This window comes from Gossypium raimondii, chromosome 13, assembly GCF_025698545.1.
Source record: "Gossypium raimondii isolate GPD5lz chromosome 13, ASM2569854v1, whole genome shotgun sequence".
NCBI classification, from domain to species: Eukaryota; Viridiplantae; Streptophyta; class Magnoliopsida; order Malvales; family Malvaceae; genus Gossypium; species Gossypium raimondii.
The window spans coordinates 793,063-820,389 of NC_068577.1; the positions used below are offsets into that span (position 1 = coordinate 793,063).

At 31.0% G+C, this 27,327-nt stretch overlaps 3 protein-coding genes across 3 annotated transcripts; all 3 read right to left on the reverse strand.

The window, feature by feature from the left end:
* Positions 1-10,420: 10,420 nt before the first annotated feature.
* LOC105784558 (cationic amino acid transporter 7, chloroplastic) lies at positions 10,421-13,980 on the reverse strand. Its single transcript, XM_012610463.2, has 3 exons — positions 12,841-13,980; positions 12,544-12,769; positions 10,421-11,214 (listed from the first exon to the last, which is right to left on the reverse strand). Exons 1-3 carry the CDS (start codon positions 13,789-13,791, stop codon positions 10,643-10,645), a joined length of 1,749 nt encoding a protein of 582 aa, XP_012465917.1. The 5' UTR covers positions 13,792-13,980; the 3' UTR covers positions 10,421-10,642.
* Positions 13,981-17,468: 3,488 nt separating this feature from the next.
* On the reverse strand, positions 17,469-18,360 carry LOC105781839 (uncharacterized). The gene is made up of 2 exons (XM_012606356.2): positions 18,219-18,360; positions 17,469-17,981 (listed from the first exon to the last, which is right to left on the reverse strand). The coding sequence occupies exons 1-2, from the start codon at positions 18,354-18,356 to the stop codon at positions 17,616-17,618; spliced, it is 504 nt and encodes a 167-aa protein (XP_012461810.1). The 5' UTR covers positions 18,357-18,360; the 3' UTR covers positions 17,469-17,615.
* A 3,667-nt stretch (positions 18,361-22,027) lies between these two features.
* On the reverse strand, positions 22,028-26,164 carry LOC105782365 (translocase of chloroplast 159, chloroplastic). The gene has a single exon (XM_012607053.2). It carries the CDS (start codon positions 26,021-26,023, stop codon positions 22,199-22,201), a length of 3,825 nt encoding a protein of 1,274 aa, XP_012462507.1. The 5' UTR covers positions 26,024-26,164; the 3' UTR covers positions 22,028-22,198.
* Positions 26,165-27,327: the final 1,163 nt, after the last annotated feature.

Genomic DNA, 27,327 nt, shown 5'->3' on the forward strand with positions numbered 1-27,327 from the left:
CTAGTGCAAGCCCAATTAGACGAAATGGATTGGAATTTTAACTGGTGTGAAAAAGGGAGTTGGTTGCACCAGTTTATTATTAGAACGATACACAGACCAGAAAGATTACATTGATTTAAACTCAAGTCACATTAATATCAAACTTTTAATTTTATCATTTCAATCAAAGCGACATTTATTTTTAAATGAATTTTATTATATATATTTGTTACATAATTTTTTCCATGAATATACTATAAATTTAGTAATTATAATTATTTTATTGTTACGCACTTAATTAGTATCAATTTAATTGTTATCTTATAGAATTTTGTTTTTAATGTAAGTCTTAATTCGCTTATATGCATCTATACTATTTTGGTTGAGTTAATGTCACGAGTCAACCGAACACAAATTCGATTGAGAAATGACTAAATTACTCATTCTTTTTACAAAGTAATAAATATAATTATTATGGTGTTTTTACCTTTTCTATATTAAATAAATCTATAAAAGAACCAATTTTCATTTTATTATCTATGGAAGAATTGAAAATTAGATTAAAATTGTACGCACAAATTTCAAGACAAAATTAAGATTTGAAAATTAGGAAAATAAAAAAAATTTATAAAATTTTAGTTGAATAAATCCTTTGATACTTCTCTACAATGAAGTTTTGATCCAAGGGTTATTTAGACTTAATTTTGGATAGATGCAATCAACTTTATAGGTCGTCAAGATTTGATATTGAGAATGGTTTGGAGGGTTATTTGCTTGAGATTGCTTGAGAATTGATCTAAAGGTCTTTGAGATCTAATCTTGGGTCGATGGGGTTTGCTTTAAGGGACGTCAAGGCTTGATTTTAAAGAACGAGTTTGACCTCTTTTGTGTTTGTTATATTATACGTCGATAATGACAGTAGGAATGATTGCAAAGCAATAAGAAAGAAAAATAAGAACACGTAGATTTTACGTGGAAAACTGTTATCGAAAAAAATAACGAGCAGAGGAGGAGAAATTCACTAATGTTGAAAAACAACAATACAAGAGTTTTTTCACTACACACATTTGAAGGGTTAAACAACCTTATTATAATCAATGTCTAATAGAAGAAGTGTAATCCTATATGAATTCAACTTGTGCATCATGGCCTAGTTGAGTTTAGTGGTGGATGGGGATTTGTGGCGGGCTACGGCCTCGGTCCTTCTCCCCCACAGATCCCCTATTTTGCCTTTCTATTTTATTTCTTTAATAAGTGAGTTGTACCTCAAACTTTCCAACCCGAATCAAGCGGGATTCAGGTCACACAACTCTAACAATGTTGATACAATCAAATTAGGAGAGCTTTGATCCAAGGATCTTCAAGACTTGATATTAGATTAATGATTCCATATCAAGGACGTTCTAGACTTGATCTTGAAGAACGAGTTTAGTCCCATGTTTTTTAACTAAATACGATCAAAAGGCCAATTTTTTAGAATTGAAGCGGTGTTCTTCAAATTTTATTCAAGTTTCTTAATTTTTTATGATTTTGGAGAAAGCTTTTAGGTTGCATTTGTTTTATTGAAAACAACTTTTCGAAAATGATTTATAGAAAATGGATTGACTTTTTAGAAAAGTTGATACTTTCTAGTGTTTGGATAATTCTACCTAAACTATTTTATGTTATTTGACAAATTTTCTTAAATCATTTTCTAAAAGTTATTTTTTAATAAAAGGCTAAAGGGGTAAATAAGCCCCTGAACTTTGGCGAAAAAAACAATTAAGCCCCTTGCAAAACACACATTCAATTAAGCCTTCAAACTCTCAAACTGCATCAATTAAGCCCATTAACCAATGTTTTTCATCTTTGACGGTTACAACGCTGATGTGCCGTTACATGTCATAAATAGTTGTTGACGTGGTGATGACACATCAGCAAAAATAAAAGAAAATTCAATTTTTTTTGTAAAAAATAAAAGAAATATTTAATTTTTTTTACTAGAATGAAGTGGATAAGGAATGAGACTGGACAAATATATTATTTATTTATTTATTTAGAGATAAATAACAATAAAACAAGAACATAAATTGTTTACTTTAAAAAGTGAGCAAATCTTAAAACTTAAATTGCTTTCAATGCCAAAAACTTTTTGCATCTTGGAATCAATGGCAAAGCTAGGCAGGCTGGTAGGGGCCGACTCTCCTAAAATAGAAAGTTTTTTATTAGACTCATTTATAATTTATAAAATTTTAAATTAGTAATGGTAAAAATTATATTTTATCCCCAAAATGATAAAATTTTGATTTAATCCTTTAAAATTATAAAGATATAGGCTATTAAAATGATGAAATTACATTTTTACTATTATAAAATACAATTTAATTCCACCGCCCCAAAAAATAAAATTCTAACTTCGCTCCTGCTTTGAATTGTCTTGACAATATTTGAAAGTTTCGAAAGTCGCCATCAAGAATTTTATTTTTCACTTGGACAAAATTAAAATTGTAACCAAGTTGTCAATGTACCTTCGTTTTCTAAAGGGATCAAGTTATGTTATAGTTCAATTCTTTTTTTAATTTGTCAATTTAATCCTACACTTAGGAGTGATACAACAATTTAAGTTTAGATAACAAAATTAAAATTAAAACTTAAGAGATAATTTAGAGAACAACATTAAAATTAAAATTAAAATTAAAACATACATTAAGATTAAAAGAAACCAAACATTAAATATATAGTTTGGACAACAAAATTAAACTTAAAACCTAAAACAACACTTAAAATTAAAGCCTAATAAAGCAACATCTTGCTTATAGAGGACAACATTAAAATTAAAATAAACTAAACATTCCTTGGTTTCTTAGGGGGGTTATCATGAATTACATCAACAAGATAATCAGAGGTTCGGCATTTGGCACACTTAGGGTTAATTTCACATGCCATCACATACATAAAACAACGAGAACAACCCATCACAACAAGTGACGGTTCCTCCGATGTTGTGTTGCTGAACTCACCTTCTTCACCAGAAGAATCTTGTTGATTCGGAAGCATGCGTGACGTTGCCATTGGTGATGTCGATGAGGTATCCAAACATTGGTTAGTAGATAAACAATCTTCCGGGGGTGAATCTATCAGAGTTAATTCAAGATTCAAATCTATGTTTCTTCCATTTTCTTCTTCGCCAGTTTCAGTCAAACTTCTCTTTTCATAAGTTCCCTGACGATATTCCTTAAAAAAGACAAAAAAAAAACACACAGAAACATAAAAAGTTGATAAATTGAAATGAATTTCTTCATTAAGAGTATCGTCAGATTTCGTCGAATTTTAACCATTTATTCGGCCTTGCATGGACTTACTTGGAAAATCTTAACGAAATAAGAAAAAGGGTTAAAAATTGATAAATTTGACATGAATAATCTACTATATAAAGAATACATATATTATGAGGAATTTAAATTGGCTAATAGTTTACCTCATTATGATTTGCACTTTGATTAATGTTAGAGCAATTCTTCATAGTGTCATTAGCACTAGAGATGAGAGAAGAATTGCTAGATCTAACATCATCTATAGAACTCTCTTCCATAATTTCAGAAATTTTAGTGATACCGGAGATTTCAGAGGCCATTGATTGAAATTAGAGAGGAATAATGGACTCTTTCAACTTTGTTTACTCTCGATTTATAGAGAATTGGCTAGTGAGACTGTGAGAGGACATGGTTTTATAGAGAACAATGAGTAGGTAATAATAATAATAATAATAATAGATTATTTGGTACCTAAGTGTTAAAAACTTTTAACAAGTGAGGTTGAGATTTTGGCAAATATCGTATTTATTTATTTTTAATTTTTAAATGTAGCTTAAGGACATATGGTAAAATCTCAACTTCCCTTGTGGAGTTAAAATTTCCATTACCAATGTACAAATAATAATAAGTTTAGTTCAAAATTGAAAATTTCCCATAAAATAATTTTGAGAATTTCTAGGTAAAAGTGAATAAAAAAGTTTCATTAAGACAACTAAGTAATTTGTATTAAATTATGAAACACCGAATTTGGTAAAGGAAAAAAACAATTTTTACTATACTCTATATATACTTGTCATTAGCTCAACCATTTGAGGAAGCAATATAATGTTTAGAACTATTTCTAGCTTTTTCCCAAAGCATAAATAGGAGAATAATGTGTTTCAGCGTACTCGAATCCATGTCCTTTTTTATTGGCAACAATGTTCGTGCCACTCGAATTAAGACTCAATCAACCATTATAATAATATTTTTGAATTTTCATATTTTTATATAAAATCTTTAAATAAAAAAATAAAAAAACTACTTAAAGTAACCAAAAGTTCAAGAACTGAACTCACAATTAATGGAATAGTTGAGACCTTGGACAAAACAACTTCAATCACCACCAAAAACGTCCACTTTTCTTTTCTTGCTAAAGGAAACATTCTTGCATCATCCTTATTCACTATTTATGCTGCTCTTTATGTCATTGCAACCAAAAATTGACTACCAAACAGTAAAATAGATGCAGTCAACAAGACGACTACGGTGCTACTCAAGGAAGTGGTTGAAATGGTGGAATTCGACTTAGGCCCTATTGTTGATGAAGAAATTGTCATGCATACTGAAAAGGTCCATGGATGATAGTTACTACCATTTCCTTTCCTCATCTTTCAAGTACTATATAAAGTCGAATCCAAGGCTCGTTAGAGCCACTGAGCATATTAAGAGCACTATTGCTGAATTGAAGTTCTCTCCAAAATGGCTTGAGGGAGAACACACTACCACTGACACTGAAAAGCTACTTTGATGAAATTTAGGAAGCAAAAACTACAGATGAACCAGTTCAAGGGGCTCCTGAATTGCCCACTACAACAAGCACTGCGTCCAATCCTGCTGGTTTCAACAAGATGATGGTTCATCATCTCACTTGTTCCATTGGCTCACACAATCGCATTATTGCAAAGCTTCGAGTAGATTTTTGCTCTTGTTTCTATTTTTCTTTTGAACTCTAGTACTCATGAACTTCGAACTTTTATAATGTTTGGATGATTTACTTTGGTGCAAATTTTCTTATCCGCATCTTACTTAAATATAGTTATATGATTATTGATCCAAAATTTAGGCAAAGCATTAAAATGTTCTAAATTAAGTTTTGTTGGATTAAGGATTCTACTAAAGCGGAGCCATAGATTTTTTGTTGATTAACTTCGTGTCTTGTTTGGTTTTGTTCAAAAACTTATCAAAGGGGAGATTGTTGAAGCAAGTTTTTGAAGTGGTTCTATGTGCCAATGGAAGTTCCCACTTATCATGCTTGAAAGTTGGCAATTTTTGAAACAAAATCTTTGGGCTATATTCAATGCTAATAATATGAAATATTCAAGTCTATCAATGAAGATCAACCATTTAGATAAACACATCTTGAAGGTCAAACCGGATCAAGCAATCAGATCCCTTGGATTGTGGGGAACGGATCGAGATATCATTAAGACATATTTCTAAATTGTCCCATTTACTTTGGTATTTATTTGTATATAGTATTTTTTTTATTTTATAAATGTTGCTCTATAATTTTTGTACTAAGTATTGATGGCACTTATGTTATAGAGGAACATTTTGGTGAGAGTGCATTTGAGTTGTAAATCCAGGTTGTCGTTTAGTTTTACAACATAAGTTCTCGAGGAGAGAATTTAAAGGTGACAGATCAAGTCTTTAGATGAAAAAGTGAGGTTGTTATAATAAGGTTTGATAGGACTTAGATCACCTGTTGCATTGAGATTAAAGACAATGGATGAGCTAGGCTTCATAGACGTTGGGAAATCAAATTTTGTAAACAATCACTGTCATTTGTTTTTCTTGTGTTTTACGTGGTGTCATCATAATTAGTGCCCAATTCCATTGTCACTTTCATTCTAATACTCTGTTTTTCTTACCAATTATCAACTATTCGATTCAACACAACATTTTAAATGCTTCAAGAATTTTCATATAAATTGCACTATCACGAGCTATATAAATAGACTATAACAACATCCATAGATATAAATTTAATTTTCCCCATATTACTAAACTAATAAGATTTCTAATCGTAATATATACATTATAGGAGAATGTGTCTTGCCATAATCAATACTAGGCCTTTTCGAAAAGCCTTGTGTAACTAATTGTGATTTATATATCTTACAATTTCATTTTTCTAATTTCATTTCACACAGATACACATTTATTCCCAATAATTTTTACTCTTTCAACTATTCAAAATATTGATAGAAATAACTTCATGCTCTAAAAGTGAATTTAATTATGCTTGAATTGTTTCTTTTCATTTCACCAATCATATCTATGTCTACACTCTTCAATAGATTTAAGTTCAAGATCCACGGTGTTTTCCATTATTTCAATGAAACATTATATGAAAAACATTATTAGCAACTGTTTCATTTTGGTTTCATCTTTTCTTCATAATAACATAATTTATCGAGATCTCTTCGTTTTCATTATTTTCAACTACTCATGTCCCTTATGGGGTGCTATCATTAGTTATATCTTGGACCTCTTCATAATTACTCATTTTTATAATATGACCATCTTAAATAATATATCTTTAATTATTTTTACCTATCATTAATAATTAATGATAATTTCTCTTACTTAATTAAAGGTATTTAATTTTTTATTTTTTTGACACAATGCCTAAAACTATCCATAGTCTCTTCCCAACCCATAAATAAGAGGATAATGTGCGCACTCAAACCCACATCCTCCTACATTGACAACAATATTCATGTCAATTATTAAGTTAAAACTTAATCAACTCTTACAATATTATTTTAAATTCAGTTACACTATAATAATATCTTACATTAAATTACTTTAAGGATTCTCTCATATTAATTACCTTAACAGTTACAACTTTTTTTACTAAAGTTGGGGTTGTTGAGTTGTAACAAGTTTGTTGTTATCTAACTAAAGTTGGGGTTGTTGAGTTGTAACAAGTTTGTTGTTATAAAACTCTTTATTTTCAATAAATTTTTGGGTTTGAGACTATTTTTATTTGAGTTTGTCTATATCAATATTAAAATAATATTTCGGGTAAAATCAGAAAAATTTTAGGAGAAACTTTTAATATAGTAAAAATATAATTTTATTATTTTAATAGTCTATATCTTTATAATTTTAAAAGATTAAATTAAACTTTTATCATTTTAGCAGCCAAAATGCAAATCCTAAATCTTCCTTTCAATTACTATTTTTACTTTTTTCCCCAATATTAGCTCATTTTATTTTATTGAGATATTAACTCATTTACATATTATTCTTTTCACATTATTTTGACTAAAAATTAGAAAACACGTTATAATCATTTCTTTATTTTTGGGTTTTTATTTTCAGGTAATTTTAAAATTCACATAATAATTAATGAATTAATGAATATACCTTTAAAAAATTTACATAATAATTGAATTTGAGTGTAACTAATTTTTATTACACGGATTACAGATATAATATATTTGAGTAACTATTATAATGGGTGAGTTCCACTGAACTGAATTTATACTTTCTCATTCTGACGAGAATTAGCGGTAATTATGCCAATAATTAGAAGCAATTACCTGTTATCCTATGGCTTTCCAAACACACATATATAATTTAAGTTTAAGAAAATAATTTTTATACAAGTTTATAAAAGTTATTTTTATACAATAATAAAAAATTTAATTTTAAGATATATATTTTAAAAATACAATTATATATTTATTATTAGATAAAACGTTGAGTGTAAGTCTTGATACTTGGGTGTCCAAGTATCGATATAAAATGATGAATGAGTCTCAAGATTTATTCATTTAGTCTTGAGACTTATGCCTAGAAATAGAGAAAATTACATTTTAACTCATGCAATCATACTTGTAATGTACACTAACATGATATGTAATGAATAATATTTATAAAAAATAATATAAAAACAAATAAAATTTTAATTAAAATTATAAAATAAAGATATTAAGAATCATAATATTTTAAGTTCAAATAATTTATGTGTATTTTTTATTTTTATATAAAATATGTAAAAAATAAAATACTTTCAAAATAATATAATAAAGTAACAATATTTTAACCATTACTCAATTAAATTAATTAATGTAAAATTAACTCATAATACAAACTCAAATATAATCCCACAAGAAAAATTCGTGGAATTTGTATAAACTCACTATCAATCATTATCCAAGCTATTTCTTTTCGTAATTTCTTTTTTTCTTTTTAATAAATTAAATAAAGAATAAACTACGTTCACTCTAAATTTTGTTCGTAAATTTAATTATTTTAATTAAGATAATTACTTGAATTGATCACTAACGTTAAAAGTTTCGTTAATTCACTAAAAGATTGCTAACATGATAATTTTTTTTTACTTTTGACTAAAGCTAGGGACTTATCTATAATAAGTCAAAAACACTTTTTTTTGTTATTTGCAACATAAGACCAAAGTTTGTAAGTTATTTTTCTTTTTCCTTCTTGTTTGTGTCTTGGGAAAAGTAACAAAGGGAAATGATGGTAGCTTTGAGTATTTTAAAACAACCCAACCCCTCTCTCATGGATGACTTATTAAAAAATTACAAATTAATTATTGAACTATTTAAAAGATTTCATTTGAGTTACTGAATTATTAAAATTGTTATTGTATGACATTCTCTATTCACACCGCCTACACCAATTGAACACTTTTCTTTCCCTTCTCTTTTACAACTCATTTTTTCATGAAACGACTTTAAATATTACGAATATGCAAATCAAAATTTAAATAGTTTTCTTCTCCGATCTTCGACACGGACTGTCAAATTGACTTGTATTTAAGATATGTTCTTCTACTCATCGATGAGTATCAATCCACTGTACCTATCATCGAATCATAGTTTGGAGCTTACTAGTCAGACTTTTCTTAAAAAAATAATAATAACCCGATGACTTAGATAAAAACTTTTGAATAGTTAAATAATTTAAACGAAAACTTTACTTTTGAATATTTCAATAATTATAGGTTTCAACAAGTTTCTCTTGCATGGGTGAAGTTTTGTACATTCATGTATATAGGATAAGTTTAGATTGGGTTATTTTTCTAAACTCCAAAGCTCACTCGAAATATAGGAGTGTTTGAATAAAAATATACGACTCAAAAAGTAGGTCTGAACAAAAATTTAAATTTGTTTAAAATATAGATCAAGCTTAGATTTCAACATTTAAAACTTGAGCTCAGGCCAACCCAATCAATTTTATACTTTTGAAATATAATTTTATATATTGTATAATTTATATCACAAAATTAAATATATAATAAATGAAAAACATCTAAAATATGAAATATGAAATTATAAATAATATATTTTTTAAATAATAATATTAGCGGACCTAAAATGGATATAGGTTAATCATTTATAAATATAAACAAACTTTGACAAAATTTCATACTCACATTTAAGTCACATCAATTTGAGCAAACATAAAGCCTAAGGGGCGAACTTGGCCCCTTAAATGAAAATTTTCTATTTAAGTCCTCTATAATACAATAAAATTAAACATTTGTTTATGATAATATTACACTTTGACTCTAAAAAATGGAGAAAATTATGTTTAACCCCTTAAAAATGATGAATAATAAATTAATACATTATGTTTAATCCCTTAAAAAATTATTATTCAATTCTGACTCCTAAAAAATATTTTGGCTTTGCCCCTGCATACTATTATCATACATAGACCCAACGTGAACTAACCCGACCCATTCCACGTGGAAAACTAGGGGCGAGTGTTTGATCTAATCGAATCGAATTATATCGAGTGTTAAAATTTTAAGTTAGTCGAGTTAACGAGTCCTATTTTATCATCTAAATTTAATTTGAATTTTTTCGAATCAAGTGAAATTGTTCGAGTTAAATTGAAAAAATATCAAATTAAAATCTTGTTACAAAGATAACTAATTTCATGATAGAACAAATAATTTAAACTGTATATATTTGAAAATTTTTTCAAAGCATATTTGAATTGATAATTTACTTATTTAGGTCCTCAAATTTATTTTTTGAAAAAATTAAAATTATTTAGCTTTTTACATAGTCTTTAGAATTTTTTAATTTTATTATTTTAAAAGTTATGAAATATTGGAAAGAAAATTATAAATATTTTGAAATTTTAAAATTATTTTGTAAGTTTTGTTGAAAGAGACTAATTTGTCAATGATCAAATAATTACACAAATTTATTATTTGAATTATTCAAATTATTCTATTTGTAAACTTCAACTTGACTCGAACTCGAAAAACTAAATGACTTATTTAAATTAACTTGAAAAATCGAACTCAATCGATTAACTCAAAATTTTAAAAAATAAATTCAATTTTTCGAGCAAAATCAAATTTTGCTTACCTTGGAAAACTAGTTTATCACTGCTTTACTTAATTTGCTCTTCCATTGACGTAAAATTTCCAATTTACGATGAAGCATTAAAATAATGATGATGATCACATGATAATGTACAAAATATAGCTCAGAATCTAATCAGCCTATTTCAAGACACCAACTGTACGATAAGTTGCTGTCTACTCGATTACATTATATTATGATGTATTTATATTGTATTATAATTAAGGGAAAAAAGGTGAGCCAAAGTTCTTACACCTTGTGATTTGGGTCTTCTTCACTTTCTGTTGATTCTCTGATCATTTCACCATTCTTTACACCTAAAAATCCCTCTGCTTCAGCATCAAAGCTAGCATGAACACTGTACAAGACATATACGAGTACCGCTAGACCCGAAAAGAACCCGAACCGGACATACGACAGTCCATCCAAAGATCCCAACAGAAATATATTCATGAAGATTGATATAGATGGTAGCCAAGGCATGAAAGGTACACCCCAAAATTCGGGTTTCCGCACTTGCGGTACCGTGTGACGAAAAATTAGTGTTATAGCTGTGGCGAGTCCGATACATAGGCCGAGTAGAAAGGACTTCGAACTCCCTGAGGGTGCAAAATGCCACGACAGGGTGAATAGAAGGGAAGTGAGGGTCAATAGGCATAGGAAGGATAATATTGGCCACGGCTTTGTTATCCCGATAACGACATATCGCCTGTAGATTACGGCGTTTGCGACCATGTAATAGACAAAGAGTGTGCCAATGGATATGAGGTTCAAGAGGATGTTTAGATCAGTGAAAAGGGCAATGGCAGCTGTGAAAATTCCTGAAAATGAAGAGGAATTGTGATAATTAACAGCAATAAAACATTTTTTTGATACTAGGCCTACTTAGTAAAAGTATTATGGAAGCTTTTATATTAAGATTTAGATTGTATTTAGCTAAAAACTAATATTTATATATTAGATCAAAAAGTAAATTAATTTTTTATGTTAAAAATTTCATACATTTATACCATTAAAAACTTGTATGGCTGACGAAATAACCAGTGACACATGATGTGTCATGCGTATCTCATACCAACATATAAAGATCAGTTTTTAATAGTAGAAATTGTTAGAATTTTTAACAAAAGCACTAATTTACTCTTTAATCTAACGTGTATAATGATTAATTTACCCATTTTTTGATAGAGAGGAAATACAACCGACTCTTAATACAATAACTTTTATGATACATTTATCGCCTATCTCTATTAATCTATCTCTAACCTTTAAATTAAAGAAAAATACACTAAATTCATATCCTCTTTATTAATAAAATAACAATAATATCTGTTAAGCTAGGAGTCAATACATAATAAACCTTACCATTGTTGATGAAAATTGAGGAGCAAGGTCATTATCAAATATCAATAATGGGCTAAAAATTGAAGACTTTTATTACCTTAACAATTAAAGCGTATATACTAATTTAGATTCAAAATAAACCTTAATTTAGTTCAAAATAGATATGAAACAGGTTGTGTGAAAGGCCATGCTGAAATTATCAATCAATAATGTAGACCCATGTGCCTTTTTCCCCCTAAATAGTTATGAAAGGGCTTTGTTAATTATTAATAATTTATTCTTTTCTATATTTTAATTCAGCCAGTTCGATTTTTTACCTGATCCTTACAACATATGTTACTTAGGATATAGGTTTGGTGTTGTGCTTATATTAACTGCAGATCGTTACAATATCACGTTACAATATCTATTTAGCTTACTTTTTATTTTATGCTATAGTATTATTACAATATCTAATCTTATTGTCGTCGTTATTTTTATATAAACCTTTCATTCAAATCCACCTTAAATTTCAAATTCACGAAATTTTAAAAATAAAATTATAAATATATATATTTTTTAAAAGAATTCTTTAAGTGACTGTGAGATAATTATTATTGAAAAAAACCGGATTTTTTAGTCATTTCGACGTAAAAAAAAGAGAGCAAGCATGAGCAAAAACGGTTCAAGTGGGTTCAACTGCAACGGCCGAGGCCGAACTCTAAAATCAATGAAAATGCACATAGAGCCCAATGAACCCTCCCTCATCGGTAACAGTGCCCTAATGAAAAGAAATATATATTCAGTAAATAAAAAGAAATACGTACCGAGAAAAGCGGAGGCATTGAGAGGCGTAGATGTTTTAGAATGCACCCTGGCGAACCATGCCGGGACCACGCTTGAACGTCCAATGACGCACATGTACCTAGCCTGGCCCAACATCGCCACCAGCAACGACGTGGATATCCCGAAACTGGCCCCCACTCCGATCACCTTCGACACCCACTCCCACCTCCCACTGAACGCCGCCGCAAATGGCGCCTCTACATCGATCTGCGTGCTTGGCAATTAGTTGACCAAATGATACACAACCAAAACATGAACAAAAAGTTAGGAAGTACTACCATGTCGTAAGGGAGGAGCATGGACATGGAAGCGGCCATGAGACAATACAGAATGGTGACGATAACGACGGAGCCTGTTACTCCAATGGGAATGTCTTTGATCGGGTACCTTACTTCCTCAGCCATGGTGGATACGGCGTCGTATCCAATGTAACTGAAGTAAACCATGGCGGCACCATTGAAGACACCGGAAGGTCCGTAGGGAAAGAAACCGGAAGGGCTGTTTGGGTTCATTGGACGAGTGAAATTGTTCCAATCCCCTTTCCAAAAACCCATTAATACTACAAAGATTATGAAAAGGATATGTAATGTGGTGAGTATCATGTTCAGTATTGAACTTTCCCTTGTACTGTAACAGATTATGAGAGTGACGGTTAATACGACGGCGACGGCCAACAAGTCAATTTCGTTGAACCCTTTTGGGAGAGCCGCAGCTGTAAACCGCCATTTTGCGGTGGGTATACCGATTGCGGCACTTAAATAAGAGGTGAAGCCTCTAGCAACGGCGGCGTTTGACATTACGTATTCCATTATCAGATTGGCTCCGGTTAAAAACGCTGCGAACTCACCGAATGTGATACGTAGGTAACTAAAGGCGCCGCCCGCGACGGGCATATGGACAGCGAACTCAGTGTAGCAGAAAGCGGAAAGGAGAGCACAAAGACCAGCAATGGCGTAAGAGATTAAGATTGCAGGGCCAGCATAGAGACGACTAGCTCTTCCGGTAGTGACGAAAACACCAGCTCCGACCATACCTCCTATTCCAAGACCAATTAAGTCGTACCATCGGAGGGACTTGTGCATATTGGAGCCGGAACGGGACTTGACCCAACTTAACTCTTCATATGAGGAAGAAACAGAGGGTGCCCGATGAGCGAAACGAGATGGAGTTTGAGCCAAGGCCCTGAGGTAAGACCGGAAAGTAGAGAAAGAGGACGGCGGGGACTCCATTGGAAGGTGGAGGATGAGGTTTAGCTTGTGAAGTGTAGGGAGAGTTATGGCGTTTGGGTTGGTTGCATTTGACGATTTATGGAGACAATAGAGAAAAGATTAAGGAGCCAGTTTTGGAGTATTTTTCCATTAGAAAGGTTTTAGTTTCACTTGTAGTTCCTTCCTTGTATTCGAATTGTCTGATCCTTAGAAAACATCACTCTGCAACTAATTAAAATAAGGATTTCAAAATCCAATCCTCCTTGAAACCGATTATATTCAATTTGATTATTTTAACTCGATTGAATAAATTGTTTTAAAAATATGTTAAAAATAAAAAAAAAAAACTAATTTAATTAGTTTGAGTAGTCTCCAGACATAATTGTTGTAAGCTACATTAAATGCGTCAAATAAATTCTTGTAATGACTAGAAACTGTGGAAATTTTTTTTAATTTGAACACGATTTTCTTTCATGGCATAATTTTTTTTTTTGAAAATTAAGTCGTTTTGTGATATTTATAACAATAAATTTTCTAATAAAGTGCGAGACAGATCCTAAATGCTCATTGCTTTCAACCGAGCGACATTCTCCGCTATTCTTGTACCACGAATCGCTTCATGTGTGGACTCGAACAATCACGAAATAAAAGCAGAACTAGAAATAATTTTCTTACTTTCACTAGAAAAGTAAATCTCTCTCTTTATTATATAAACGGGTAGAATTGCTATTCACGTAAAATAAATTTTTTTACTATTTTATTTTTTAGGTAGAATAACAATATTGAAAACTTTTTTGTAAATAGATATACTAGTGTAATCTATTTAAAAGTATAGATTGAAAAATCTTAATTGAATTAGTAGAATATAAATAATAAACTAGTTCTACTAGTAGAGAAGGACGTCTAACCCTTGTTAATTATACTAGGATTGTCGCTCATCATGCTTGTCATGAGGGATTTCAGGTCTCTCCAATGTGCTTCCTAGACTTTAATCTAACCTAATACATTTTTTTTACTTTCCAAAATAAATATTATTTATTAATTTAATTTAAATTATTTTTCAATTAAATAATTTTCTCAATTCAATTCTAATCACGTTAAAGTTATGACAATTTTATCGTAAAAGAATCTATAAGAAAATATATTTAATTTCTATATTCAACTGATTCCCAATGATGATTAATTTTATTTTATTTTTGAACTTTAATTATTTAATTAAATAATAATTAGAAAACTTAAATTAATTCTCGGTCATTTTCATACTTAGTGAAAAATACTTTCATTTTCGATTAATGTAACTCATGATTTCTCTAACCTTATCATTTCTATTCATTTATATTCATTTGCTTCTAAATACAATTTATTTCTAATTTCAATGAGCTAGTGGAGGATCGATTGGATATATATAATTAGCGCTCAAATTATTTATAATTAAGTTTCAGTTTTTCGTCTATTAATTATAAACTAATTTAATCACAAAATCATAAATAATTTAACAAGAACTTAGAAGGAAAGAGAAAATAATGAGTAATATATAACATATAAGAAAACTAAAATTAAAACTTAAGAGATAATTTGGAGAACAACATTAAAATTAAAATTAAAACTTAGAAACCAAACATTGCATATATAAATTTGGCAACAACATTAAACTTAAACATAAAACCTAACCTATATAGTTAGGAGAACAACATTAAACTTAAAATAAACTAAATATTCCTTGATTTCTTAAGGGGACTGAGGGAGGTCGCGAAATAAGTCGAGAAGATGATCAGAGGTTTTGCAATTGGCACACTTAGGGTTGATTTCACATGCCATCACATACATTAAACAACAAGTACAAGCCATGACAACAAGTGACGACCCTTCTGCTCTTGAGTAGCTGAACTCAATTTCTTCACTAGAAGAGTCTTGTTGATTCAGAAGCATGTGTGACGTTTTCAATAGCGATGCCGATGAGATCTCCGGACATTGGTTAGTAGATAAAGGATCTTTTGGGGGCAGATCTATCGAAGTTAACTCAGAATTCAAATCTACACTTTTTCCATTTTCTTCTCCAATGGTTTCAGTCAAACTTATCTTCCGAACATCTCCTTGAAGGTAAAAGTAAACTAAATGCACCATTACACTCTATTTAAAAATAAAATTTAATGTTAGTGAGAAGGTATAAAATTATCATAAATAAATTATCAAGAGTTAAAAGGAAAGAGAAAATAATTAGAGTAATATATAACATATAGTTTGGAGAAGAAAACTAAAATTAAAACTTAAGAGATAATTTGGAGAACAACATTAAAATTAAAATTAAAACTTAGAAACCAAACATTAAATATATAGTTTGGAGAACAACATTAAACTTTAAATCAAAGCCTAACCTATATAGTTAGGAGAACAACATTAAAATTAAAATAAACTAAACATTCCTTGATTTCTTAAAGGGATTGAGGGGGTGGCGAAATAAATTAAGAAAATGATTAGAGGTCTTGCAATTGGCATACTTAGGGTTGATTTCACATGCCATCACATACATTAAACAACGAGTATGAGCCATCACAACAAGTGACGGTCCCTCTACTCTTGAGTAGTTGAACTCAATTTCATCACCAGAAGAATCTTGTTTATTCAGAAGCATGCGTGACGTTTCTGATAGCGATGCCGATGAGATCTCTGGACAAAAGGATCTTTCGAAGGCAGACCTATCAGAGTCAACTCAAAATTCAAATCTATGCTTTTTCCATTTTCTTCTCCGACGATTTCAGTCAAACTTGTCTTCCAAGCATCTCCTTGACAATATTCCTTCAAAAAGACAAAAAAAAACCCACAAAAACATAAAAAAAACATAAAAAGTTGATAAATTGAAACAAATTTCTTTGTTAAGAGTATCGTCAGATTTTGCCCGATTTTAATTATTTATTTAGGCTTGCACGGACTACTCGAAGACTCTTAACAAAAGAAGAAAAAAGGTTCAAATTAATAAATTTGACATGAATAATCTACCATATAAAGAATACATACATAAGGAATTTAAACCAACTAATAGTTTACTCCATTATGCTTTGCACTTTGATTAATGTTAGAGCAATTCTTCATAGAGATGAGAGAAGTATTTCTAGATCTAACATCATCCATGTACAATGCTTAATCGAGTCTCTATTTATAGGCATAAGAAGTATAAAATAAGTAGAGATCTAATTCTAATAACTATTAAAATTTAAAGTACATTAAAATTTTATCTTGATTATGATGGACATCTACTTAATAAGATATTCGTAACATTTTTTTACTTCTTTTCAACAATTATATATTTTTCAATTGTTTTTTTACCATTTTCCTTTTATTTTAATTGATTCGATAAAATAAAAAAACTATTATTAACTTATTATACACCCATTCAATTTCATGCTTTTCTTTAACCTTTTTCCTCCTAATGTATCTGGACTCGGTCCTTGTTATTTTAAATTTATTTCAAAATCATCCCTTATTATTTCAATAAAGTATGTTGGTAATAGTTAGAACCAATTTGGCATTTACATCTTTCTTTTTTTTTCGAAGTCTAAATTATTTAACTTATAATCCCTCTATATAAAATTATCATGAATAAACAAGAGTTTGGAAGGAAGGAGAAGATAAATAGAGTAATATATAACATATAGTTTGGAGAGCAAAACTAAAATTAAAAATTCAGAGATAATTAGGAGAACAACATTATTATTAAAATTAAAACTTAGAAACCAAACATTACATATATAGATTGGACAACAACATTAAACTTAAACTTAAAACCTAACCTATATAGTTAGGAGAACAACATTAAAATTAAAATAAACTTAACATTCTTTGATTTCTTAGGGGGACTGAGGGGGGTCGCGAAATATATCGAGAAGATGTTCAGAGGTCTTGCAATTGGCACACTTAGGGTTGACATCACATGCCATCACATACATTAAACAACGAGTACAAGCCATCACAACAAGTGACGGTCCCTCTGCAATTGGGTAGTTGAACTCAATTTCTTCACCAGAAAAGTCTTGTTGATTCAGAAGCATACGTGACATTTCCGATAGGATCTCCGGATATCGGTTAGTAGATAAAGGATCTTTCGGGGGTAGACCTATCGGAGTTAACTCAGAATTCAAATCTATGATTTTTCCTTTTTCTTCTCCGACGGTTTCGATCAAACTTATCTTCCGAGCATCTCCTCGATGATATTCCTTAAAAAAGTCCAAAAAAAGCCACAGAAACATAAAAAGTTGATAAATGGAAATGAATTCCTTTATTAAGAGTATCGTCAGATTTCACCCAATTTTAATCATTTATTTAGACTTGCACGGACTTACTCGGAGTCTTAACAAAAGAAGAAGAAAATGTTCAAATTAACAATTTTGATATGAATAATCTACCATATAAAGAACACATACATGAGGAATTTAAATTGCCTAATAGTTTACCTCATTAGGCTTTGCACTTTGATTAATGTTAGAGCAATTCTTCATAGTGACAGTAGCACTAGAGATGAGAGAAGTATTGCTAGGTCTAACATCATCCAAAGGACTCTCTTGCTTAATTTTAGGGATTTTAATGGCCATTGATTGGAATTAGAGAAGAGCGATGGACTCTTTCAACTTTGTTTACTCTCAATTTATAGAGAATCGGGTAGCAAGGACGTGGTTTCATAGATAACGATGAGTAAGTAAAAAAATGGTAATCATAATAATAAGGGTAATTATTTGGAACGGGGCTAAGATTTTGACACGTCATATTTATTTATTTATTTGTTAAATACAATTTAAGGACACATGACAAAATCTCAACCCACTTGTAGAGTTAAAAATTTCCACCGCTAGTGTACCAAATAATTATCCTAATAACAACAACACCACAACCCAATTTTATAGTTTATAGATGATTGGATTGTAATTGATCCCCAATACATTAGCAAATTTCAAAATTCTATATTTTTAAGAGATTTGTATAGGTTTTGTACTAAGTATTGAGAGCACTTATCTGTTTAAGGAGAAAATTTAGATGTTAGAGATCTAGCCTTTAGAAACAAAAGTAAGGTTGCTATATTGGGGTGTGATAGGACTTAAATCACTTGTTATATTGGGATTAAAGATAGTGGATGAATTAGGCTCCACAGACATAAAGAAATCGAACTGTGTATACAATTTCACCAATCATATCTATGTCTACATTCTTCAATAGATTTAGGTTTAAGATCCTCAAATTTTTTCCAATATTTCAACATAAACATTATATGAAAAAACATTGTTGGCAATTATTTTATTTTGGTTTCATCTTTTTCTTGTAGTAACATAACTTATCGAAATCTCTTCATTTTATTATTATCAAGTACCCATGCCTCTTTTGAGATACTACCATTGATTATATCTCGAGTCTTTTCATGATTACTCATCTTTAAATTACTTTAAATGTGATATTTAATGTATGGATTCTCTCATATTAATTACCTTTAACAGTTACAACTTCTTATTTACTAAAATTGGGGTTGTTGAGTTGTAACAAGTTTGTTGTTATCTCAAATTTGGTTAACTCTTTATTTTCAATAAAATTTTGGGTTGAAAAAATCCTAATTTTCTAAATAAGGCTTCCATCTTTTAATATTGAGATATAGATTCATTTACATATTATTCTTTTCACATTATTTTAACTAAAAAACAGAAAACACGTTATAATCATTTCTTTGTTTTTGAATTTTTATTTTACGGTTAAATTATTTTTTGAATCATGTGCATTGACATGATAGTCGGATATTTATTGCCCTGATTTGGGTTCTAAATAATAGCTCATTTTTCTAAATATAATTATATATTTGTTATTGAACACATTAACTCCAAATATTTTACGCATTTTAAAAAAATATATGCGTACATGAAAGAAGAAGATCCCAATAAATAATATAATTTATTTGTAAAGTAATAATATTTTAATCATTACTCAATTAAATTAACATTAACGTGGTAAATTAGTTAGTGTAAAATTAACTTATAATAGTAACTCAAATCATATATACATATATAAGTATAAATATATCACAAGATTTAAAATGAATAAGTGTGTTCACATTATAGTTTTTTGGCACGTGGTGCTCTTCATTTTAAGTAATTAGTTTTGCTTTGGGTAAATTAACCTTTTACCCTTACCCTTTTAAATTATATTAAATAATTATTTTACGTATATTACAATTTATAAGATTTTTTTAATTAATCTTATTATTATTAATTTTATAATAAAACATTGACATGTCTATTTATTATAATCTTTTGATATAATATTTCAATTTCAATTTCAATTTTTTTGGACTTATTACAATTGACATTTCTATTTATTATAATCATTTTGATATAATATTTCTAAACTTCATAAGAAAAACATATATTTTATATACTAATAATATGCATTATTAATTTTTTATGTTAAGATTAAATTTACATGATTTTTTATTTTATTTTAAAAACAATTACATTAGAATCTCGTGTGTTGGCCTGATGGTTAGGGTGTTCGTTGCCCCAAGTGTTGATCCTTGATTAAGTTCACCATAATTTGGATCTGTATTTGTATCATTAAGAGTATTAAGGGCTCCTTCTTCCATATACTCTTCGAAGTTATGAAATATACAACATGCTAGTTTTATGTTATACTAAGGTGATGTTGTTAATATGATATATTTTTTAGAACATCTTCTCAACTACATTTTGAAGCCTTGAATATCTCAAAATAGAGAGTTCACAAGCTATCTTTAATATTTCTGTCTAGCTTCATTCTCTCAAATAGTATCATATTTCATGATATGATGCAAGAAAACCTTTTGTATTTGCATAATTATCATCTACCATACAATGTTTGGGTTCACATTGCTAATAATGTGTAGCTTTAATTATAAAAAAATTATATAAACTTTATTTGGAGAAAGACATGTTAGGTTATAATCTTTTTATAATAAGTAAATTAAGTAAAAAAATTGTATAAGATTTACAATACACATAAATTATTTTCATTTTTTAAGATTTATAATATAAGAACTTTTTGTCATAACTATCCGAACATTCATATGCGTTCATGTTTATAATATAATTTATATAATTCAGATAAAAACAACATTTTTAAATTGGACTTGACTGTAATTACCTACATAATTACTCCATTTCTCACATCCAGTTCATTGGGATACACCAATTACAATGATTATCTAAAGATGTCACTGTTATATAATTATAAGCAATTACACCCAAATCAAATTACTACGTAGCTTACCAAACACTACCTTAATCGCTTCTCCAATTGTGATTTTTTAAAAATTTATTCAAAGATATATTAAGAGTTTTATGTATAAAAAGACGCCTTTCGTAATGATGTCTAAAACTGTGTCATAGTAAGTGATGGGGATGATATTGGTACATGGATCATGCCCAATTTCTTACATTATTATATCTAATATGAAGATTTTGATATAGAAGTATATCAACCTTTAAAATAGATATCCTTTGGATCATATCATGTATTTCTTCCAATTTATTGGTTACAACATTTTACCTTCAAATTAACTTTTAAATGTACCTCTCAATGTAGCTAAAAATGTATTACTTTCATATGTCATTGACCACATGAAGACATGATCCAAGAGCCAAAGGCTTCTTAAAATTAATAACCTAGTTTAATTGGTGCCTGCCTGATAACAACACAAGTGGTTATACTCTTTGAAACCTGTGAACCTTTTCTATGTTTGCAAAATCATTTTACCAATTTTCCTCTCCTTCATAATCTAACTCTATCCCAAATTTCATTGGTTTAAAAAGTATAGAGATACATGACAATTGGACTTACATATCCCATAAACATGTCACTAAAAACATAAAAATTCAAGAAATCAATTACTTGTAAATGATGAATAAATAGATCAATAAATCTAAGAACCGGTTTTACATGAGAAACACCATTGTTCTAGATTAAATGTTTTAACAGAGTATTAAGGAATTGCTTTTTCTTGCTGCAAATACTTGCTTGATAGGAAAAATAAAAATAAAATTACTGAAGCAAATAAAAAGTTAATGATATACAGACTAGTTTTTAGCGTATTTAGAAACCAAGAGGATCCCTCCCCCATATATATAGGTGCTCACAGCACGACACTACATAACATTCTAGCAAAGGATAAAATCAAAAGACATACTAAAGCACAGAATTACAGCACAAAAGACCAAAACATGTTGCATTATATTGCAAAACCACAAAGATCTGTTGAAAAGCAAACATTCATATGTATAAAAGCAATGAGTTACAATGCTTAAAAACACATTTATTAAGCAATAAAATGGATATCTCATCAAAATTCAAAATAGTAGTTCATGCTCAAAAGTAATCTAAAGCATATTATGCAAAGGGAGGAGAATCTGATCTAATAAACAAACTAGTACATTGAATAGTTGTCACTAACCCCAGGCCTGATGCTTTTATAAATTGCCATGACAATAGGAAGCATAGAGGTGAGTGCAATCTGAAGTTGATCCGAGCTGCTTGTTCGAACAGTTATCTGTCCACTCATCTTGTTGTTCAGTCCTGCACGAACTGCTACTTTTGAATTCCTTCCAACGGATAACTGAGACTGAAAATTGGCTCCCAGTGCCAAATCCCCTCTCCATTTGACTAGAGACAAACCCAAAGTGGATTGATCCTGGTCGATTGGAAAATCTGCGCCTCGGAGCCGCATTTCTAGATTGGCTCCATATGCTGAATCACCTTTGGATCTAACAGTCCCAGTGCTACCAACTAAAACCAGCCGCTTTCCAACAACAATATGATCCTCAAGTTTGAGTCCAGTTGCAACATTCTCACCTAGAAATGTGACAGAGAAGCCGGCAGCTGTTTTGTTCTTTTTGAGATTTTTGAATTTGGTCTCCCCTCTGAAAACATAAGCTAATTGCTTTCCAACATTTTGGACGTCAAAGCCAGCCATGGTTGATCCATTTTCACCATGCTTGGCAGAAACTGAAGAATCCAAATGGATGTTAAACTCTTTCTTATCCTTGGTGAGTTGAACGGAAACTGCAGCAGGAAACTGGCTGGCGATTGCTAGACTATGTTCAACATTAACACCGTCATAGCCACAATCATGGTCCCAACCGTGAGTGTCCAATACTGGCCTCGCCAAGAACTGAGAAGTAGGTTCCAAGAACCGGTACCTGAATGCTGGATTATCACCATCAAAGGAAGGTGGCAGGACCATATCAGGTAATGGAACTGGTACAGAAGCAGGACCACCAGTTTCCGGATCAACATCTTCCCCTGTGTTACCATATTCATCAACGGCAGGCTTTCCTTTCTTCAGCTCTCTCATTCTTCTCAACTCCTCCCCCCACTGCTTTTTCTGGAGGAGCTTCACCCGATAATCATACTCCTCGAAATATGCCTTCCTTTGCTCCTTGTCAAGCTTAGCAAGTTGTGCTTTCCTTAGAGCTTTGAATGGTGGGAGCTTATCATACTCATCCTCGTCGTCTTCTTGATCAGAATCAGATAAATCATCCACATCAATATCTGAGTCACCATTCTCACCACCCTGATCAGCAGAGAGTTTAGGATGGCTACGAGACTGCAACAGCCACGATAGCAAGTATGGAAGAGGAGGAGATCGGACACGAAAACCAAAGAGCTTCCGATGGTCAAATGGATCTTGAGGTTTGGAGAGAGAACTTGCTTCAGATAGGACTTTGATAGAGTAGCATAACAACAATAGCTGAGGTCTCCAAGTTTGACCGTTAGGAAGCACCTTGTGGCCATCCCTATTCTTTCGGCATGATGGATGATTTTCAACAAGACAAACAGGATTCATCAAACTTGGATTCATCATGCGTAAATCACCAACAGCCTGAGCAATAGACTGCTGAACAACATGAGAACGTTGAGCAACAAACACCTCATAACTCAAAGGCGAGCCAGATGGTCCATCAGGAGGTGCAGAAGCAGCATGAGTCAAAGCAACTACGGCATTTTTCCAGATAGAGGAGCCAAGAGAATTAGTGATTGATCTTAACAATGGAAGATCATTAAGATCCCGGGTCTGGCTGTCCAACCGATCAACATAGACTACAACATCAGGGGGACACTTCTTCATGTATTGCTTTATAGAAGCTAGGACCTTGCGATTGGCACCTTGCTCCATGGCAGAAGATCTCAAACCTGGGGTATCAATGATCCTCAATTTCACACCATCTAATGTTCCAGTAATCTCTTTCACAACTGAAGTGGCAGGTTCAAATGCATGAATTGAAGTCTTCTCCTCACCAAAGATTGAATTTATTGTGGCGCTCTTGCCCACCCCAATTTTCCCAAGCACAAGTATGTTCAAGGAGAAGCTTAAATCATCTTTACCCTCTGTTTCAAGTTCCAGAGCTTTCCTCTTTGAAGAATCAACACTAAACAGTTCACTGGTTTGCCTCCCTGCAACAAGCGCCAGTCTATAAAGAACCTGTGCTGCAACAGAATCTTCCGTAGAGAGTCCTAGCCTCTGAACAAGCCTCAAGAATTTGACTCTAATAAGTTGCAACTTTTCTAATTTTATTTTATCTTCTTCAGTCAAGTTGATGTCGGAGTCTCTCCTACTTGTTACAGCAGAAGGACTAAATAAGTTAGGCCTGTTTGATCGAGCTGCAGGTTTTGCATTTTGCAGTGAGGATCCTAAACCCACAGGACGTTCAACAGAGAAAAGCCTAGATCCATCTTGAGAGGTTATAGTAATGTTACCACCATCAGAGCCAGCGCCGGTTGCTGCTTTCAAGAGGGCTGCCAAAGCAGCAGAATCAAATAACTCCTTCCCCTCCCCTTCTTCATCTGTATCCCCTTCTTCATCAGAATCAATGACAATCTGACCATCAATTGTCTGCGAATGATCATGAGAAGTATCAGCACCCGAGTGAGAACCAATGGCAGCTCCTCGTTCTAGCTCCTTCAAGAATTGCTCAGCAGCATCAGCATTCTCAAAGAACATGCTTTCAGCCTCTCCGTCAGTATCTGAGCCTCCAATTTCAGCACCTTCATTCTGATGGTGCTCCTCTTGCATTTCACCTTCAAAACTATTTTGTTCAACAGACTTTGGTAAATGAGATTCTTCTACTGCCATGGCTACTGATCTTTTGCTTTCAGAATCAGCATCTGAAACCTCCATTTCACGAGCTGCCATCATTTCAGTGGGTTGAGCAGAATCATCCATGGTCTGAATTCCATCTATACCCCCTCCATCTATTTTCTCAGTAGACGCTTGCTCCAACATATCTACACCTGCCTCCTCTTTGAGGTCACTTAGCTCAGATTCGGAACCATCTTTAGCAAGCAAACCCCCACCAGCAACATCAGCTTTCCTCTCGGCATTGGTTTCAGAAGTCAAGACCTCAGTAGTTTCAATTTCATCGGTCGCAACAGGGTCAATAGTTTTATCAGACACAGGATGGACATCCAGAACACGTTCTTCTTCATCATGACCAGCCTGATTAAAGCCATTATCCAAGCTCACATCCCCATCAACCGGAACCACCTCTGTCTCCTTAATCTCCGATGTCTCAATGCCTAAACCATCACCAGTTAAAGGCGTTGCATCAACAGCCAACTCCTCTCCACCGGAAAATTTCGAACCATCATCATCAACCACCTCACCATCTACTGCTTCTGCAATCACAGGATTAACAACCTTAGCTCCACCATCTAACACCGAATTATCCTCATTCTCAACCATCCCAATTCTACCTTCCTCTTCACTCTCAATTGATAAAACAGCTTGGTCAGCTTCACCAGTAGAGCCCATTCCCACCTTATTATCCTTCTCTTCTCCATTACCAACACTATCAAAATCAACCTTTCGCAGCGAACCCTCACCTCTAAACTCCTCTAAACCATTATCACCACCCCCAAACGACTCCTCCTTCAAAATCACATCCGAACCATCAGAACCAACAAAAGGGGTATCGCTAACATCCCCAACAGTCGGAAATACTTCATCAGGGTCAGCCACAAATGGCCTCTCGGGTACTGTTTCAAACTTGCCATCACCGTTCTCATCAATATCACTAGTTCTATTATCATTTTCTTTCAAAGCATAATCGCTTACCGAACTAGTTACAAACTTAGAATCATCATCGGAAGAAGAAGAAGAGGAGGAAGAAGAAGAAGAGGAAGAAGAAGGAGAACCTGGAGTGGCAGAGAGCGGCTGAGAAGCGATTTCTGGGGCAGAAAACTCGGTTTCCATGAGAGAAGAGAATTAGGGTTTTAGGATATGGTAATGAAAATTGGGTGGTAAAGAAAAATCGGATTGCGTAACTGGAATTTTGTGATGGAGATACTAAGCTTTAAGGAAGAGGAAAAAGATAAGGTAGAATGGAAGCTAAGGGTTTTGCGAGTTCGTAATTATCAATCTCATCTGTTGAGATTAAAAAAAAAAAAAGCAATTATATTATAATTTTATTACATTATAATTAAATTATATTCATTTATTAATTTAAAATAATCTTAAGATTTGTAATGCATGAAAAATATTTTTTAAATAAAAATATAAATATCAATACTTCATTTTTTAATCTTTATTTATGATATTATAGTGATAGTAAAATTGATATTTTATATATGATGTTAATTTAAAAACTAAATATTTAAGTATATATTTAATTTAAAATATTTAACATAAATTCATATAAATTAATATTAATATATACCAAATTTATATATATTAATGTTAAAAAGTATCGTTATTTGTTATTTCATAAATTTTGTTAACTATCGTAAAATTTTAAATAATTAAGTTAATAGTTAATTGAGTCTTAATTCAATTGGTATAGGTGTTGTTGTTAGTGCAAAAAAATGTAGGTTCGAGTACGTTGAACTGCATTATTTTCCTATTTAAGGGTTTAAGAGAACTATTGGTAGTTTTAAAGTAAGTATGATAAAATCTATAAAAAATCTAATTAAATTAATTAATATATAAATTAATATAGAAGAAGAAAAGAATATACATATTGTGTTTTATATAGTTTATATTATTTTCTTTAAAAATAGTATTATCATATATTAAGCGTAAATACTATATGTCAATAATGACAGAGAAATTATCGTAATGCAATAAGAAACAAAAATAAGAACACAAAGATTTACTAATTTACTAATTAGACCAACAATAATAAGAAATTTTCTATTAGAAAGAATAATAAAATAAAATAAAATATTAAACAATCAATTTTAAAAATTAATTCACTAATTTTCATCTTAAGCTTGATATTTTGCTTTTCACTTGTATCATCCACTTGTTTGTTGTATCTATAATTTCATATATTTTTTAATGTTTTAACATTTCGATATTTTCACAAAATTTTCTTGATATTTTGTATTGCCGATTATATATGTTGGGGTTCGATTTGTATGAGCAACGAATAAGTAAAATAAAGCAGATCAAACATACAAGTATTTTACGTAAAAAAACTACTCCGAAGAGGATAAAAATCACGGCAAAGGAGGTTTCAGCTTTTCATTAAATATGTAAACAAACAAGAGTACAATATG